Source organism: Oncorhynchus kisutch, linkage group LG29 (genome assembly GCF_002021735.2).
Source record: "Oncorhynchus kisutch isolate 150728-3 linkage group LG29, Okis_V2, whole genome shotgun sequence".
Lineage (NCBI taxonomy): Eukaryota > Metazoa > Chordata > Actinopteri > Salmoniformes > Salmonidae > Oncorhynchus > Oncorhynchus kisutch.
Window position 1 is genome coordinate 10,187,698 of NC_034202.2, and position 20,473 is coordinate 10,208,170.

At 42.9% G+C, this 20,473-nt stretch overlaps 1 protein-coding gene across 5 annotated transcripts in view; it reads right to left on the reverse strand.

Annotated features, from left to right (window-relative positions):
- Positions 1–20,473, reverse strand: part of LOC109880108 (disabled homolog 2-interacting protein) — a 256,453-nt gene that overhangs the window by 41,445 nt on the left and 194,535 nt on the right. For all 5 annotated transcript variants that reach the window (XM_031808701.1, XM_031808700.1, XM_031808702.1 and 2 more), the window contains 3 exons: positions 4,871–5,024; positions 3,003–3,101; positions 1,004–1,558 (listed from right to left, as the gene is read on the reverse strand). In XM_031808701.1, the coding sequence (XP_031664561.1) occupies positions 1,004–1,558; positions 3,003–3,101; positions 4,871–5,024 (808 nt within the window). The remainder of the gene's footprint in view (positions 1–1,003; positions 1,559–3,002; positions 3,102–4,870; positions 5,025–20,473) is intronic.

Genomic DNA, 20,473 nt, shown 5'->3' on the forward strand with positions numbered 1-20,473 from the left:
CTTTGTAACGTGTGTGTGTGTGTGTGTGTGTGTGTGTGTGTGTGTGTGTGTGTGTGTGAACCCAACCCAGAACAGGGACAGCGACAGTCTACTGTGGTTCAGCGGGACCTCTTTAAGTACTAATTGTTCATCACGGCAGTCTCGACTCTAAAGTCAGAGAGAGAAAGTCAGGGAGCCTCAACTGGAAAACAACATGAAGAGATAAAAGAGCAATAAATTAATCTCTTACCGAGGCAGCAGCCAATGAATTGTGCATACGACTCATGACAGGAAGTGCAGTAGATAACCAATAAGACAGCTCGAGCAAGAGAGAGAGAGAGAGAGGGTGTGTCAGTGTGTTAAAGTGTAGACTGCTGAATGGATGAGAGATAATCACTCCAAAATTGCGGTAGACTTAAAAAGGTAAGTAGACATGCCAAGACTGCAGTGGGTTAATCCCAGGCCTAAGGCCTAATAACACAACAGCTGACACCCAGCACGTCTCTTCTGTTCTGTTCTGTTGTGTTGAACCTCTGTCCCAAACATCTCTGAGGGTGGATTAAACGCTACTTTGGGATGTAATACTTCCTCTGTTGAACGAACGTGTGGCCATCTACTCCAAACGGAAAAGGTCAACACTCTCTGTCGAATGAACAAGAAATCACCTGTCTGACCGGGTCAAAGTAAAAAATCGAATAAAAAATAAAGCATTTCGTCAAGTTTGGCCACATTCCTTGGCTTCACTTTGAACTTGTTTGACACAGAATAACACTGTAATACAGAACATAGGCTGAGTTCTGACACCTACATGTTGAGGATGAAAGATACTGACCTTACTTTAGCCAACACCTCTGATCCACTACCTTGAGCAAAGCATTTGACAGGAAACATTGACCGCGGATTGATCCAAAACACTTGTAAAATAAAAGTCAATGTGTATGTGAAAAAGAGTCATCTTGACGATCGCCAGTTAATAAAATAACAATAAGCGACTTGCAGTCGTGTATGAATACATAGTTCCTACCTTGGCCTTGCCGGTGCTCTGTAGAATGTGGACCAGGGCAGAAGCCATCTCCTCCTTGTTCTTCACACTGATGCCAGGCTCCAGCACAGAGCACAGCAACATGTAGTTATTGGTGGTGTACTCTGCAAACTCCTTATACATCTCCATAGGCAGGATGTTCATGCTCTGGTAGCAGGCCTTGATCCGGATCATGGGCCCCGGCGTCTTACCCTTATTGGGCGTCGGCGTGTTCACAGAGTACCACTTTTCCATAAACTGCCTCCCCGTCACCGCGGCAACAGGGATGTTGACCAGTCCAATGTAGTTGTTCTTGTCTTTCTTCTTCTTCTTGTCCGAGTCCTTGTAGAGGTGGGCCGTGATGCTTTTGACGGCCGGGAGGTTGTTGAACTCAAAGTGCTCGCCCCAGAAGACGTTGTCGGTCTTGAGCTTGCAGGTGGTGCGGGCGTACAGCGCGTCGTCCAGACACAGCTCGCAGAAGTACTTCTTCTTGGCAGGAAGGTCCTTGGCTTCGATGATCCACAGCTTCAGCATGTTCTCCACCCGTCTGCTGTTGTCCTGTGTGTGGATAGAGAGAGGTAGGGCTGGGTTTAGGGGTGGATCACAGTCCTGGGTCTAGACTCTCGTACATACTCACTGTAACTCAAATACTTTCAAATATTTGAGGGAGCGGAGAGGGGCGGTTAGGGTCAGTGGTAGCAAGATCTGGATCGAATACATATCGCAAATAGTATGCAGGTATATTGGTGCCACTAGTAGTTTTCTATGGGAATGTGGTGCTTCATTCATTGTAGTTTCCGAGCTATCCAAAAAAGGAAAAATAACCGCAAAAAATACTTGAGGTGTGCTTGATTAAAGCTTGACTCACTGGAATGCAGGGAGGGTGGGTGAAGATTAGCATATAACGGGCAATTAAGATGTTAAACATCCCCCCCCAAAAAATTATAAAAAATAAATAAGATGTTAAACATTAATAAGCAGATCAATAGCTGATTAAAAATGCACATGTTAATGGGCCTGCACAGTAGCTACTGCATATAAACACAGTTCATTATGCTAATTTAACTTAACCAGTAAAACAATAAGTGTCTCATGAATAGAACTCTGAAATTGGCTTTCTGACTATTTTGGATATGACACGTCATTTGACACCCAGCAGAAAGACTTTCCTCCGTTTTTCATGTTTGAAAAATGTCTTAACATTTGTTTCCCCCGCTGATGTTTACGGACAGACATGCAAACTTACACTGTATCTAATCTGTGGAAAATCACAAAATAATTTAAAACTTGCAAGGTCGAGATGGAAAAAATTCACATCTGTGCCAGGGAGAGTATTTTTCAGAAGAAGAAAAATAAAATGCAAAGGTTCATGCCAAACTTTTTCCTTAAAGTTCCAATTAGCAAGTCGTTTGCTAAATAAAGAAAGATGAAAGCGGGAGAGTGCTGTCAGATTTGCATTTGGGGGGGGGGGGGGGGGGGGGGGGCTTGACGCAGGGAGCCATATGTTAGCCGCTCGCCTGCCGTCTTTCTGCGCTGGTGTGATTAAAGGGAAACGTTTTGAGCCGAGAGGAAAGCGACGGTCGGGGGAACATGTGCATTGGGACATCTATTTGACACTGACAGTCTGGAGACTGTGTCCGTTTACAGATCTGTCTCTCTGTCTGACTGGGAGGGCCATCACACCGCTGAGGATGTACCATACTGTACCCCAGACCGTGTGGATGAACCAACCGGTCTAAATGTCTGACTCAATGGCTCAATTCCAATTTGGTCACTTGGCTATCTTTCCTGGGCCCGTGTTGAGTTGTGAGTGATAGGTTTGGAATCCAGACGGTCTCTGTCTGTACTTGAACTAGATTATCCCCTTCCTTTGTCAGAAGCCTGACAAAGACCAACTGGTGCAACATTGTCTGGTTAAAACAACAGGAGGGCTCCAACAGCTTGTAGGCATCTATTTATTTTTTTATTTGAATGAACCTACACTTGGCCAATCATGTCTCACCTTGTTGGGGTGGACGGCTCTCCTCAGGTTCTCCATCCACTTGTCCCTTTCGGCTGACGATCGACAGGAGAAACATTTCGTTCCCGTTGAAGTGGTGACCTGAAACACGGAGAAACACAACACAGTGACTACTGTCCTTCACACTGTTCTTCACACTTCACACTGTCCTTCACACTTCACACTGTCCTTCACACTTCACACTGTTCTTCACACATCACACTGTTCTTCACACTTCACACTGTTCTTCACACATCACACTGTCCTTCACACTGTCCTTCACACTTCACACTGTCCTTCACACTTCACACTGTCCTTCACACTGTCCTTCACACTTCACACTGTCCTTCACACTTCACACTGTCCTTCACACTTCACACTGTCCTTCACACATCGGGGAAAAAAACCAGATACAGGGCACAGGACATTGAGTCTTTCAGAAGGATAAATGCCTCACTGTTGTACAACTAATCTTATCTTGGCTTATGAATACTAGACTACACACACACACTCTGTGCGGTGAGATGAGGTGTCTGGCCAAGGGTCGGTTAGAGCTGAAAGAGGAACGATGCGATTGGGCAGAGTACTCTGTGGGGATTGGACATAGGAGAGAACAAGAGAGGGAGAGAGAGAGAGAGAGAGAGAGAGAGAGAAAGAGAATATACTAGAGAGAAGAAAAACCGAGAGAGAGCATATGCGAGAAAAAAAAGAAAGGGCGAGTGAGAGAGAGAGAGTGGATGAGAGGTGATGGAGAACAGAGTAGGCCTCTTCAGTCCACGCTAGACAATGGCTGGTTATTTTTCACTCTCAGCCTGCTCACAAGGTGCTCATGGAGTGCTTAGTCACTCACTTTCCTCTCCTCTCAGTGCCGCGTCTACTGCCAGCACACTTCACACTGTCCTTCACACTTCACACTGTCCTTCACACTTCACACTGTCCTTCACACATCGGGGAAAAAAACCAGATACAGGGCACAGGACATTGAGTCTTTCAGAAGGATAAATGCCTCACTGTTGTACAACTAATCTTATCTTGGCTTATGAATACTAGACTACACACACACACTCTGTGCGGTGAGATGAGGTGTCTGGCCAAGGGTCGGTTAGAGCTGAAAGAGGAACGATGCGATTGGGCAGAGTACTCTGTGGGGATTGGACATAGGAGAGAACAAGAGAGGGAGAGAGAGAGAGAGAGAGAGAAAGAGAATATACTAGAGAGAAGAAAAACCGAGAGAGAGCATATGCGAGAAAAAAAAGAAAGGGCGAGTGAGAGAGAGAGAGTGGATGAGAGGTGATGGAGAACAGAGTAGGCCTCTTCAGTCCACGCTAGACAATGGCTGGTTATTTTTCACTCTCAGCCTGCTCACAAGGTGCTCATGGAGTGCTTAGTCACTCACTTTCCTCTCCTCTCAGTGCCGCGTCTACTGCCAGCAGGGCTCGTTTTAGAGCCGCGGTCCTGCTGTGTGCGTGTGCGTATGGTAATTGGGCTCATCTCAAGGCAGTGCTCCTGTGGTGTGTGTGCGCGTGTGTGACAGTGTGTTCTCAATGAAGAGGGCCTTGCCAGGTGTATAATGTGGGTGTGTGTTCAAGTGAATGTGTCTCTAGTGTTTCTCTCTCTCATTGAAGAAATATCTTTCCCCAGGATCAAGCTCAGTTTGTGTGTACAAGCGTGTGTGCACTTGTGTGTCCGCGCATTTGCAGCCCCTGACTTCAGAGCAGTAGTCCTGGCCCTAGACGATGTGAGTAAGTGAGTGCACGCGTGTTTGTGAATGTGCGTGCATACGCTTGTGTGTGCCCGCTTACTGGATATGCGTCAGTGTGTGTGTGTCTGTCTGTCTGTGTGTGTGTGTTTCCATGTGTTCTGACCCTCACCTCGAAGCAGTAGTCCTGTCCGAGGATGGAGCTGTGAACAGGTTTGATGAGCACCTCATCCTCCATGCTGAGGTCCACGGCCTCCACAGCACTACCGGGGCTGAGCAATGACTCGTGGCTGCGAGACTCCTTCAGCCTCGGCATCAGATGAGATCTGGAGGGGGGAGGGAAAGTGGGGGAGAGAGTTAGTTAACATGCATGAGGGAGGGGGTGGGTGGGTGTGTGTGTGTGAGAGAAAGAGAGAGCGAAAGAGAGAGAGAGAGATGTGTGTGTGTGTGTGTGTGTGTGTGAAAAGAGAAGACACTAAGTGAGGAAGAGAGAATGCCATAGGTCCTAGGTCTTTTCTCAATGTCGGCAGGGGACACCCTCAGTCCTTAGATCAACCCTACATATACAGGTAACTGACAACGTAATGGAAACACTTGAGTAAATGAGTTATACAAAGTATATTGAAAGCAGGTGCTGGTTCCTGAATTAATTAAGCAATTAACATCCCATTATGCTTAGAGTCATGTATAAAAATGCTGGGCAGGCCATTCTTTTGGATACCATGGCTAATCCTTCATATAATGACAATGTCCATATCCACATGGCACGAGTGATCCCTGAACGGTTTGATGAGCATGAAAACGATGTAAACCATATGCCATGGCCGTCTCAGTCACCAGATCTCAACCCAATTGAACACTTATGGGAGATTCTGGAGCGGCCCCCGAGACTGTTTCCCACCACCGTCAACAAAACACCAAATGATGACATGTCTCATGGAAGAATGGTGGTCGCATCCCTCAAATAGAGTTCCAGACACTGTGCGGGCTCGTGGGCAGCCCAACGGGGGCGGCAGGTAGCCTAGTGGTTAGAGCGTTGGACTTGTAACCGAAAGGTTGCAAGATTGAATCCCCGAGCTGACAAGGTAAAAATCTGTCGTTCTGCCCCTGAACAAGGCAGTTAACCAACTGTTTTTAGGCCGTCACTGAAAATAAGAATTTGTTCATAACTAACTTGGCTAGTTAAATAAATAAATAAATAAATAAAAAGGCGCAATGAACGTTTCCTTTATTTTGGCAATTACCTGTACACAGTCTTAAATCAACACACGTTCACTCACACATACAAATCTCTCTTTCGTCATCTCTGTTAAACAACAACTATATATTGTGTTGTGCCCTGTCTCGCCTTCGATCTACCTCTCAAACCATATGCTGTTTAATCTTATTGTCTATATACAGCGAGTGAAGTGTTGTAAAGAAAAGCATGGTCATTCAAACTCATTTTTTTGTTTTCTGTTGTCAGAAGGAGAATTTTATTACATTTTCCAAAAACTTTGGCAGACATATACAAAAAAAATCTATACAGTATATGCAAATTATTGAATGAGGAAATATAGACTGATTAAGATAGGGCCAATTGTTTAATTAATTACAGTGTTGTTTTACGGAGCTCTACACACACACACACGCCAGCTAGCTGACTACAATGCTCCTGAGTGCTCACACTCAGTACATTCAGGTCAAATAAAGGCTGACTTAAAGCCCGCATCCATCTTTCAGCCACAGAAGAATGGAAAAACAAAGAGGTTTCTTTCGGCACGGTGTTTGATATCGACCCACTTGCTCTGTCCAAGAGAGTGCTTTTCTACTGCCACCTGAAAACACACAAAAGACTGTTCTGTTCAGTTACAGTTCTATGGAGAGAATATAGTCTTTGATAAGATGGTAGTGCTACAGAAGCCGAGGGAGGTTCACATTAACACATATAAGTCCACAATCGTATCATGGACACTTTTGATGATGTCACACAGACAGTCAACAATTCGCCCAAATCAAAATCCTACACACATCCTATATAGCAGGGTTCCCAAACCGGATTAGCATTTTCATTGTTGGACATAACAGACTGTAACAACACCAGGAAATCAGCTCCAAGTGATTTTAATTGAAGAAATCTGTTCCCAAGTATTCCCACACATTGTAGAGAGATACGTGACCGTACACAAATGTAAGCAAGGTCTGAAATTATGTTTTAGCCAAATATTATGCATGTTTGGAATTTCTTGCTGTCAATTCGCAGTCTACAAATGATTTGTAATTATGTTCCAAATCGTCCCGTGGCTGAATCTAGTTGATGATCCCTACTATATACAGTATGATCTCATGAGACACGTATAAAGCCACTGGAAAGCACACACAATACTGGGACACTTTAAAGGCCACCACTGATGATGTCATCACACATGGTAGAATGGTTAAGCCAGCTATAGAATCAAGCACCTGCATCAGCCAATGAAAAAAGTCTCCATCACAGGTATAATACAGACAGTGAATTAAACATAATATTCTGCACAATATTTGAGTGCCGTACCAAGCTAATTAACGTTTGGTCCTAACTGGCTAATTAGCTCAAAGCATCCACATTTCTGTTCCCCCCCAATTTAAAACAAGATCAACAGCTATACCACCTATATATGATAATTGACATGTATGCACTACGCCTCTTAGAGAGATCGAGATGGAGAGCTGCGCCATTTTTCCACATTTTGTTGTGCTACAGCCTGAATTTAAAATGAATTACATTGAGATACCAGCAATGTCAAAGTGGAATTTTATTTTTTAGAAATGTCAACAAATGAATAAAACATTTAAAGCTGAAACGTCTTGAGTCAATAAGTGTTCAACCGCTTTGGTGTGTGGCAAGCTTAAATACGTTCAGGAGGGAAAATTTGCTTAACAGGTCACATAATAAATTGCATGGACTCACTCTGTGTGCAATAACAGTGTTTAACATGATTTTTTAAATAATTACCCCATCTCTGTACCCCACACATACAATTATCTGTAGGCTCCATCCATCAAATAGAGAATTTCAAGCACAGATTCAACCGCAAAGACCAGGGAGGTTTTCCAATGAGGGAACCTATCGGAATTTTTTATATCACCTTTATTTAACCAGGTAGGCTAGCTGAGAACAAGTTTTCATTTACCACTGTGACCTGGCCAAGATAAAGCAAAGCGGTGTGATACAGACAACAACACAGAGTTACGCATGGAATAAACAACAAACAAGCCAATAACACAATAAACAAGTCAGTGACACAGTAGAAAAAAAGAAAGTCTATATACATGCAAAAGGCATGAGGAGGTAGGCAATAAATAGGCCATAGGAGTGAAGAATTACAATTGAGCAGATTAACACTGGAGTGATAAATGAGCAGATGATAATGTGCAAGTAGAGATGCTGGTGCAAAAGAGCAGAAAAGTAAATAAAAACAGTATGGGGATGAGGTAGGTAGATTGGATGGGCTATTTACAGACGGACTATGTACAGCTGCAGCGATCAGTTAGCTGCTCAGATAGCTGATGTTCAAAGTTGGTGAGGGAAATATAGGTCTCCAGCTTTTCTGCAATTCGTTCCAGTCACTGGCAGCAGAGAACTGGAAGGGAAGGCGGCCAAATTAGGTGTTGGCTTTGGGGATGATCAGTGAGATATACCTGCTGGAACGTGTGCTACGGGTGGGCGTTGTTATCGTGACCAGTGAACTGAGATAAGGCGGAGCTTTACCTAGCATAGACATATAGATGACCTGGAGCCATTGGGTCTGGTGACGAATATGTAGCGAGGGCCAGCCGACTAGAGCATACAGGTCTCAGTGGTGTGTGGTATAAGGTGCCTTAGTAACAAAACGGATGGCACTGTGATAAACTGCATCCAGTTTGCTGAGTAGAGTATTGGAAGCTATTTTGTAGATGACATCGCCGAAGTCGAGGATCAGTAGGATAGTCAGTTTTACGAGGGTAAGTTTTGCGGCGTGAGTGAAGGAGGCTTTGTTGCAGAATAGAAAGCCGATTCTAGATTTGATTTTGGATTGGAGATGTTTAATATGAGTCTGGAAGGAGAATGAATATCCCTTTACGCTTTGGATGGTGTATCAATACACACTAGTCACCCTAGGAAGGAAACCGCTCAGGGGTTTCACCATGAGGCCAATGGCAAAGAAATTTACTTTTTGTCCTGAATACAAAGCATCATGTTTGGGACAAATCCAACACATCACATCATTGAGTACCAATCTTCATATTTTTAAGCTTGGTGGTGGCTGCATGATGTTATGGTTATGCTCGTCATCGGCAAGGGCTATGGAGTTTTTTGAGGGGGATAAATTATGAATTGAGCTAAGCACAGGCACAATCCTAGAGGAAAACCTGGTTCATTCTGTTGTCCAACAGACACTGAGACAAATTCACCTTTCAGCAGGATAATAACCTAGAACATAAGGCCAAATATAAACTGGAGTTGCTTACCAAGATGACATTGAATGTTCTTTAGTGGCCTAGTAACAGTTTTGACTTATATTGGCTTGAAAATCTATGACAAGACTTGAAAATGGCTATCTAGCAATGATCAACAACCAACTTGATAGAGGTTGAAGAGTTTAAAAAAGAATAATGGACAAATAATGTACAATACAGGTGTGCAAAGCTCTTAGAGACTCACCTAAAAAGACTCAACCATTTTTTTTATTTTACCTTTATTTAACTAGGCAAGTCAGTTAAGAACAAATTCTTATTTTCAATGACGGCCTAGGAACAGTGGGTTAACTGCCTGATTCTAACATGTATTGCGTCATGGGGTTGAATAGTTAACTAATCAAGGAACACCTATGTGAGAATGCTGTTCATTGACTACAGCTCAGCGTTCAACAACATAGTGCCCACAAAGCTCATCACTAAGCTAAGGACCCTAAGACAAAACACCTCCCTCTGCAACTGGATCTTGGACTTCCTGACGGGCTGGCCACAGGTGGTAAAGGTAGGCAACAACACATCTGCCACGCTGATGTTCAACACTGGGGACCCTCAGGGGTAAGTGCTTAGTCCCCTCCTGTACGCCCTGTTCAACCACGACTGTGATTCTTCACCCACAATTGAGATTCTTCAAATTAGCCACCCTTTGCCTTGATGACAGCTTTGCACACTTTTGGCATTCTCTCAATCAGCTTCATGAGGTAGTCACCTGGAATGCATTTCAATTAACAGGTGTGCCTTGTTAAAAGTTAATTTATTTCCTTCTTAATGCGTTTGAGCCAATCAGTTGTGTGGTGACATGGTAGGGGTGGTATAAGAAGATATCCCTATTTGGTCAAATACAAAGTCCATATTATGGTAAAAACAGCTCAAATAAGCGAAGAAATATTAAAGTCCATCAGTACTTTAAGACATGAAGGTCAGTCAAATCGGAAAATGTTAAGTTTCTTCAAGTGCAGTTGCAAAAACCATCAAGTTCTATGATTAAACTTGCTCTCATGAGGACTGCCACAGGAAAGGAAGACCCAGAGTTACCTCTGCTGCAGAGGATAAGAGGATAAGTTCATTAGAGTTACCAGCCTCAGAATTTTCAGCCCAAATAACTGCTTCACAGAATTTAAGTAACAGACACATTTCAACATCAACTATGGTCGAATTGCTGCAAAGAAACCACTACTAAAGGACACCATTAAGAAGAAGAGACTTGCTTGGGACAAGAAACACGAGCAATGGACATTAGACCGGTGGAAATCTGTCCTTTGGTCTGATGAGTCCAAATTTGAGATTTTTGGTTCCAACCGACATATCTTTGTGATATGTCGTGAAGCATGGAGGAGGAGGTGTGACGGGAGTTCTTTGCTGGTGACAATGTCTGTGATTTATTTAGAATTCAAGGCACACTTAACCAGCATGCTACCACAGCATTCTGCAGCGATAAGCCATCCCATCTAGTTTGAGCTTAGTGGGACTATCATTTGTTTTTCAACAGGACAATGACCCAACACACCTCCAGGCTGAGTAAGGTCTATTCAACCAAGAAGGAGAGTTATGGAGTGCTGTATCAACTGACCTGGCCTCCACAATCACCCAACCTCAACCCAATTGAGATGGTTTGGGATGAGTTGGACTGCAGTGTGAAGTAAAAGCAGCCAACAAGTGCTCAGCATATGTGGGAACTCCTTCAAGACTTTTGGAAAAGCATTCCAGGTGAAGCTGGTTGAGAGAATGCCAAGAGTGTGCAAAGCTGTCATCAAGGCAACGGGTGGCTATTTTGAAGAATCTAAAATAGAAATATATTTTGATTTGTTTTACACTTTTTGGGTTACTACATGATTCCATATGTGTTATTTCAAGGGGTGTGAATACTTTCTATAATTAGTCATTAGCCTCTGTAGATTATGCAGCTAGAGCTAACAATATCCATTTGCACTTAGCCTCTGATTCTCCAGGACCAGCCTCTGTGGATGATGCAGCTAGCGCAAACATTCATCACTAGCATTCAGCCCCTGACTCTCTCCTGACTGATGCAGCTAGTGCTAACATTCATCACTAGCATTTAGCCCCTGACTCTCTCCTGACTGATGCAACTAGTGCTAACATTCATCACTAGCATTTAGCCCCTGACTCTCTCCTGACTGATGCAGCTAGTGCTAACAATCATCACTAGCATTTAGCCCCTGACTCTCCTGACTGATGCAGCTAGTGCTAACATTCATCACTAGAATTTTTCCTCTGACTCTCTCCTGACTGATAGAGCTAGTGCTAACATTCATCACTAGCATTTAGCCCCTGGCTCTCTCCTAACTGATGCAGCTAGTGCTAACATTCATCACTAGCATTTAGCCCCTGACTCTCTCCTGACTGATGCAGCTAGTGCTAACATTCATCACTAGCATTTAGCCCCTGACTCTCTCCTGACTGATGCAGCTAGAGCTAACATTCATCATTAGCATTTAGCCCCTGACTCTCTCCTGACTGATGCAGCTAGCGCTAACATTCATCACTAGCATTTAGCCCCTGACTCTCTCCTGACTGATGCAGCTAACGCAAACATTAGCCAATAGTCTCTGGTCCACTGACAGCACAGTGACAATCTGGGCCAATAGACTCTGTAATGAGAAGAACTATTTGTTTAATAATGCTCTCTATGGAAGGTTTACATGCTAATCCTGTGTGTATCTGTGTATGCCCTAGTCCTGGTTCTCTAGTATAATAGCATTGCAGGAAGAAAAAAAAGGCATGGAGAGGATGGAGCAGCTATAGCTGCAGATTATAACCCTAGGAAGCTCTTTGTAATGGTAGCCAGCTTTGTCCTCGTATCCGCTGGCCAGCCTTCATGTGGATCTCTCTCTCTCGTCAAAGTGGCTTTATTGGCAAGAGAAACATGCAACAACAACAAAAACGAACATTGCAAGTTAAACAACACAAAGACAAAAACAATCCGACACTTAACAGTAAACATTACACACACAAGGAGAATAACAACGTTTCAAATATTTTTTAATTTGAACTTTATTTAACTAGGCAAGTCAGTTAAGAACAAAATATTATTTTCAGTGACGGCCTAGGAACAGTGGGTTAACTGCCTTGTTCAGGGGCAGAACGACCGATTTTTACCTCGTCCGCTCAGGGATTCAATCTTGCAACCTTTCGGTTACTAGTCCAACACTAACCACTAGGCTACCTATACAATTAGCGGGGAAGAAAATGTAGTATAACATTTACAATTTTACATAAGCTATGTACAGTGGCAATAAAAAGTATGTGAATCCTTTAGAATTACCTGGATTTCTGCATAAATTGGTCATAATATTTGATCTGAACTTCATCTATGTCACAACACCTGACAAACACAGTCTTCTTAAACTAATAACACAAACAATTCCACGTTTTCATGTCTTTATTGAACACACCGTGTAAACATTCACAGTGCAGGGTGGGAAAAGTATGTGAACCGTTGCATTTAATAACTGGTTGACCCTCCTTGGCAGCAATAAACTCAACTAAACGTTTTCTGTAGTTGTGGATCAGACCTGCACAATGATCAGGAGGAAGTTTTAAACATGAATCTTTACAAAACTGTTTCAGTTCAGCAATATTCTTACGCTCTCGAGGTCATGCCACAGCATTTTAAATCGGTATGAGGTCAGGACTCTGACTGGTCCACTCCAGAAGGTCAGGACTCTGACTGGTCCACTCCAGAAGGCGTATTTTCTTCTGTTGAAGCCGTTCTTTATTGATTTACTTCTGTCTTATGGGTTGTTGTCCTGTTGCATCACCCAACTTCTGTTGAGCTTCAATTGGTGGACAGATAGCCTTATATTCTCCTGCAAAATAGCTTGATAAACTTGGGAATACATTTTTCCGTCAATGGTAGCAAGCTGTCCAGGCCCTGAGGCAGCCCCAAACCATGATTCTCCCTCCACCATACTTTACAGTTGGGATGAGGTTTTGATGTTGGTGTGCTGTGCCTTTTTTCTCCACACATAGTATTGTATGTTCCTTCCAAACAACTCAACTTTAGTTTCATCTGTCCACAGAATATTTTGTCAGAAGCGCTGTGGAACATCTAGGTGCTCTTTTGCGAACTTCAGACGTGCAGTAATGTTTTTTTTTCTTTCTGTGGTGTCCTCCCATGAACACCATTCTTGTGTAGTGTTTTATGTATCATAGACTCATCAACAGAGATGTTACCATGTTCCAGAGACTTCTGTAAGTCTTTAGCTGACACTCCAGGATTCTTCTTAACCTCATTGAGCATTCTGCGGCCACTCTTAGGGAGAGTAGCAACAGTGCTGAACTTTCTCCAATGATAGACAATTTGTCCTACTGTGGACTGATGAACATCAAGGTTTTTAGAGATACTTTTGCAACCCTTTCCATCTTTATGCAAGTCAACAATTCTTAATATTAGGTCTTGTGAGATCTCTTTTGTTTGAAGCATTGTTCACATCAGGCAATGCTTCTTGTGAATAGCAAACTCAAATTTTGTGAGTGTTTTTGTTGGGCAGGTCAGCTCTAACCAACACCTCCAATCTCGTCTCATTGATTGTACTCCAGGTTAAGTGACTCCTGACTCCAAAAAGTCATTAGCCTAGGGCAGGGGTGTCCAACCCTGTTCCTGGAGAGCTATCTTCCTGTATGTTTTTACTCCAACCCCAGTTGTAACTAACCTGGTGCAGCTTATCAACCAGCTAATTATTAGAAAGTGTGCTAGATGAGGGTTGGAGTGAAAACCTACAGGATGGTAGCTCTCCATGAACAGGTTTGGACACCCCTGGCCTAGGGGTCCACATACTTTTTCCAACCTACACTGTGAATGTTTAAATTATGTATTCAAAACAGACAAGAAAAATACAATAATTTGTGTGTTATTAGTTTAAGCACACTATGTTTGTCTACCGTTGTGACTAAAAAAGGCACAGCACACCAACATCAAAACCTCATCCCAACTGTAAAGTATGGTGGAGGGAGAATCATACCACAGGTTTTCATTTGGATTGAGGTCTGGGCTTTGACTAGGCCATTCCACAATTTAAAATGTGGAAAGTGAATCTCAGTCCCTGTCTCAAATCTCTGGAAAACTGAAACAGGTTTCCCTCAAGAATTTTCCTTTATTTTGCGCTATCCATCATTCCTTCAATGCTGACCAGTTTCCCAGTCCCTGCCGATGAAAAACATCCCCACAGCAGGATGCTGCCACCACCATGCTTCAAGGTGGGGATGGTGTTCTTGGGGTGATGAGAGTTGTTTGTTTTGCGCCATACATAGCATTTTCCTTGATGACCAAAACGCTAAATTTTTTATCTCATTTGACCAGAGTATCTTCTTCCATATGTTTGAGTACCAGTTTGAGTATCAGAATACATTCTTCCACATGCCTTTGGTAAACACTAAACATGTTTTCTTATTTTTTTATTTAAGCAATGGCTGTTTCTTCCGTAAAGCGCAGCTCTGTGGAGTGTACAGCTCAGTGGTCCTATGGACAGATACTCTAGTCTCCTGTGGAGCTTTGCAGCTCCCTTCAGGGTTATCTTTGGTCTCTTTGTTGCCTCTCTGATTAATGCCCTCCTTGCATGGTCTGTGAGATTTTGTGGGCGGCCCTCTCTTGGCAGGTTTGTTGTGGTGCCATATTCTTTCAATTTTTTAATAAGGGATTTAATGGTGCTCTGTGGGATGTTCAAAGTTTCAGATATTTGTTTATAACCCAACCCTGATCTGTACTTCTCCACAACTTTGTCCCTGACCTGTTTGGAGAGCTCCTTGGTCTTCATGGTGCCACTTGCTTGGTGGTGCCCCTTGCTTAGTGGTGTTGCAGACTCTGGGGCCTTTCAGAACAGGTGTATATAAACTGAGATCATGTGACAGATCATGTGACACTTAGATTGCACACAGGTGGACTTTATTTATCTAATTATGTGACTTCTGAAGGTAATTGGTTGCACCAGATCTTATTTAGGGGCTTCATAGCAAAGGGGGTGAAGACATATGCACGCAACACTTCTCCGTATAAAAAAATATATAATTTTTTTAAATTTCTCTTCACCAATTTGAACTATTTTGTGTATGTCCATTACATGAAATACAAATAAAAATCCATTTAAATTACAGGTTGCAATGCAACAAAATAGGAAAAATGCCAAGGGGCGTGAATACTTTTGCAAGTCACTGTACGTGAGTTTGTCAAAATTGTATTTGTGTTCAAATTCTTTGTGGGTTTGTCTAAATTGAGGGAAACGTGTCTCGTATATGGATGTACATTTGGCAGGCGGTTAGGAAATGCAGCTCGCTTTCCAAATAATTTTGCTGGCAGTGGCCACATATCCCATCTTCTCTTGAGAGCAAGGCCTGCCTATGGTGACCTCTCTCAAGAGCTAGGCTATGCTCACTGAGTGTGTACATAGTAGGGCTGTCCCAGACAACAACAAAAAAAATCTTAGTCGACCTAAGGTCGTCTGTTCTTTCGAACAATCGATTGGTTGAATTTAAAAAAAACAATTGAACCAACTATATGCATCGAGCTTGTCTGGTGCTTAAAGCTTAAGGTTTGATGAAATAAGGCAAATGTCTCACAAAGGCACCAGAGATCTAGATAACCAGAAAAAAATCTCTCCATTACTCTCCTGAAGTTGCCGGTAATAGGCTACACGTGGAGTCAACAACCTTTCTCATGTTGAATGCCAATTTATCTTACTATTTCTACCGATCTGGGTGCTAGTTATGGTTTTCAGATGCACATTTACGTGAAACAGTTTAATTTACATTATAACGGCTTCATATCTCAAAATCATTGTCAAGTGGTTAATCAAAATGATATCCAAATCTAAATGAAAATGATACAAACCTAAACAGTTACTTATATTGCCAACTATGTAAAAATAGCCTACATAGAGCCAACAAATAAAAACATTGCAGCCTGCTGCAGGTAGAAAAAATAAACTTAGAAAAACATCAGCCACCTTTTGCATTCCCTAAGAAGATGCAGACACTAGAGGTTCTAAATCAAGTTAACACTCCATCCCCTGCCAACTGAACAATTTTAGACAAGAGAAATGACCAAAAAAAACAGTGGGTAATTTGGGATATGCTTGGGACCAGAGAGTTTCTAGCATCCACAGTGCACATGCCTTCCAACATCCAAGAGACAAACACGCACAAAATATTCCAAAATATATCCTGATAAAAATAAATATCCTATAAATCACACTGGCTACACATGGCCTGTCTGCAACGAACTTGAAACATTGTATCAACTATTAAGTCGGGTATAGCCCCGAAGCTGGCGCTAGCGAACTTACATCATTGTATAAAATATTCTGGGCCCTCAGAGTTTACCCGCCAGTGAGTGCGGGACAGACACATCTGTAGGCTATTTGCACAAGGGATAAGAAGTCATGCTTGACTTGGGCAGGAGCTCGCCTGAGTTGAGTACCGACACCTCAAATGTTCTACTGCTTCAGCTCCTGTTCCTCTTCTAGACTATCAGCTCAAAAGTATTGTGGAGCTCCTGCACCTAAATATAAACAGTACCAGCACCCAAAAATCCATATCGACAGGACAGCAGTGGAGAAGGTGGAAAGTTTTAAATTCCTCTGCGTACACATCATGGACAAACTGAAATGGTCCACCCACACAGACAGTGGTGAAGGCAATAGCGCCTCTTCAACCTCAGGAGGCTGAAGAAATGTGGCTTGTCACCTAAAACCGCCTGGTACGGCAACTAGACCGCCCAGAAACGCAAGACCCTACAGAGGGTGGTGTGGTCTGCACAAAGCATCACCGCGGGCAAACTACCTGCCCTCCAGGACACCTACAGCACCCGATGTCACACGTAGGCAAAAAAGATCATCAAGGACAACAACCACTCAAGCCACTGCCTGTTCACGCCGCTACCATCCAGAAGGCGAGGTCAGTACAGGTGCATCAAAGCGTGGACCGAGAGACTGAAAAACAGCTTCTATCTCAAGGCCATCAGACTGTTAAACAGCCATCACTGAAAACAGAGAGGCTGCTGCCTACATAGACTCAAAATCATTGGCCACTTTAATAAATGGATCACTAGTCACTTTAACAATGCCACTTTAAATGTTTTTACATATCTTGCATTACTCATCTCCAACGTAAATACTGTATTTTATAACATCTACCGCATCTTGCCTATGCCACTTTGTCATTACTCATCCATATATTTATATGTACATATTCTTATTCCATCCCTTTACTTAGATTTGTGTGTATTGGGTAGATGTTGTGGAATTGATAGATCGTTAGATTACTTGTTAGATGTTACTGCACTGTCGGAACTTAGAGGCACAATCTGCTAACCGTGTGTATGTGACCAATACAATTAGATTTGATTTGATTTTGAAATTAGTACCGGAACATATTTCAGCATAAGCAGTGATAAGAAGTAATTAAGTAGGCCTATTTTTCAGAGCATGATGTTTTTCACTTTCACACTGAGTGGTTATCAAAAGGGAGAGAGCTGTAAAGATTTCTCAGGTAGCCTATAGGCCTACTTCTATGTGTGTGCATCCTTACCTCAAATAAAAGACAATGACTAAATTGACAAAACTGGTAAATGGAATGACATAAACTTAAACTTGTTTCTCACAAGTGTAGCATAGGTTGTGCACTCAGCAAACAACGTGTCTAGTCCGACAATGAGAACGGGAAGACTGGAAAAATTATATATTGAATGCATTAAATAATTACAGTGAAAAGTAACAAGAATTGTAGATCAGAAATGATAGGAATTAAAAGGTGAACTACTGGTGATATAAAGTGCCTTTGGAAAGTATTCAGACCCCTTTCCACATTTTGTTACGTTACAGCTTTATTCTAAAATTGATTAAATAAAACCATTTCCTCAGCAATCTACACACAATACCCCATAATGACAAAAAAAAGTATTTAGACCCTTATGTGCCTCCTGTATCCATTGATCATCCTTGAGATGTTTCTATAACTTGATTGGAGTCCACCTGTGGTAAATTCAATTGATTGGACATGATTTGGAAAGGCAATTACCTGTCTATATAAGGTCCCACAGTTGACAGTGCATGTCAGAGAAAGAACCAAGCCATGAGGTTGAAAGAATTGACCGTAGAGCTCCGAGACAGGATTGTGTCTAGGCACAGATCTGGGGAAGGGTACCAAAACATTTCTGCAGCATTGAAGGTCCCCAAGAACACAATGGCCTCCATCATTCTTAAATAGAAGAAGTTTGGAACCACCAAGACTCTTCCTAGAGCTGGAGCCCGGCCAAACTGAGCAATCGGGGAGATTTTAGGAATTCTTGCTTTTTTTTTTTTATAAACGGAAATATCTCATTTCCATTTATTTAAAAAAAGATATCAAAAATTCCTAAAACCTGTTTTTGCTTTGTCATTATGGGGTATTGTGTGTAGATTGACGAGGGGAAAAATATTTTGTTAATTTTAGAATAAGGCTGTAACCTAACAAAATGTGGAAAAAGTCAAGGGGTCTGAATACTTTCCGAAGGCACTCTATGTAATGGGGAATTGATATACACCAACAAGCAAAGCAAAACATTTACACAATGAAGTTATGAAACAATGAATGTGCACAAATTGGCGGGAGAGAGCGCATTCCGGAAAGAGAAGTGCATTGTGCATCTGGGTGCATGGTCATCCGACGTCTGCATTGGCCATGCAGAATATAAAGTCAGGGCTTTATATATGGACTTGTTGCGCTTCACGGAGCAGTGCAGAGCTGTTGTCCAGGAAGTGAGTTTGTGTTTATACAGGATGTACCGCCCCCACCTACCGTCAACCAAACATAATTGCAAAATGGTTTTCCACTGATGAATTAGCCTTTTAAAATGATAAACTGAAATGATAAATTCCATAACAAATCTGCCATTTCCAGCTACAATAGTCATTTACAACATTAACAATGTCTACACTGTATTTCTGATCAATTTGATGTTATTTTAATGAACGGTAGAGTATATATATATATATATATATATATATATCACTGCTCAAAAAAATAAAGGGAACACTTAAACAAAACAATGTAATTCCAAGTCAATCACACTTCTGTGGAATCAAACTGTCCAGTTAGGAAGCAACACTGATTGACAATAAATGTCACATGCTGTTGTGCAAATGGAATAGACAACCAGTGGAAATTATAGGCAATTAGCAAGACACCCCCAATAAAGGAGTGGTTCTGCAGGTGGGGACCACAGACCACTTCTCAGTTCCTATGCTTCCTGGCTGTTGTTTTGGTCACTTTTGAATGCTGGCAGTGCTTTCACTCTAGTGGTAGCATGAGACGGAATCTACAACCCACACAAGTGGCTCAGTTAGTGCAGCTCATCCAGGATGGGACATCAATGCGAGCTGTGGCAAGAAGGTTTGCTGTGTCTGTCAGCGTAGTGTCCAGAGCATGGAGGCGTTACCAGGAGACATCAGGAGACGTGGAGGAGGCCGTAGGAGGACAACAACCCAGCAGCAGGACCGCTACCTCCGCCTTTGTGCAAGGAGGAGCAGGAGGAGCACTGCCAGAGCCCTGCAAAATGACCTCCAGCAGGCCACAAATGTGCATGTGGCTGCTCAAACGGTCAGAAACAGAGTCCATGAGGGTGGTATGAGGGCCCGACGTCCACAGGTGGGGGTACGTTCTGCTGCCTGCAACATCCTCCAGCATGACCAGTTTGGCAGTGGGTCAGTCATGGTGTGTGGTGGCATTTCTTTGGGTGGCCGCACAGCCCTCCATGTGCTCGCCAGAGGTAGCCTGACTGCCATTAGGTACCGAGATGAGATCCTCAGACCCCTTGTGAGACCATATGCTGGTGCGGTTGGCCCTGGGTTCCTCCTAATGCAAGACAATGCTAGACCTCATGTGGCTGGAGTGTGTCAGCAGTTCCTGCAAGAGGAAGGCATTGATGCTATGGACTGGCCCGCTTTTTCCCCAGACCTGAATCCAAATGAGCACATCTGGGACATCATGTCTCCATCCATCCACCAAACGCCACATTGCACCACAGACTGTCCAGGAGTTGGCGGATGCTTTAGTCCAGGTCTGGGAGGAGATCCCTCAGGAGACCATCCGCCACCTCATCAGGAGCATGCCCAGGCGTTGTAGGGAGGTCATACAGGCACGTGGAGGCCACACACACTACTGAGCCTCATTTGGACTTGTTTTAAGGAAATTACATCAAAGTTGGATCAGCCTGTAGTGTGGTTTTCCACTTTAATTTTGAGTGTGACTCCAAATCCAGACCTCCATGGGTTGATAAATTTGATTTCCATTGATAATTTTTGTGTGATTT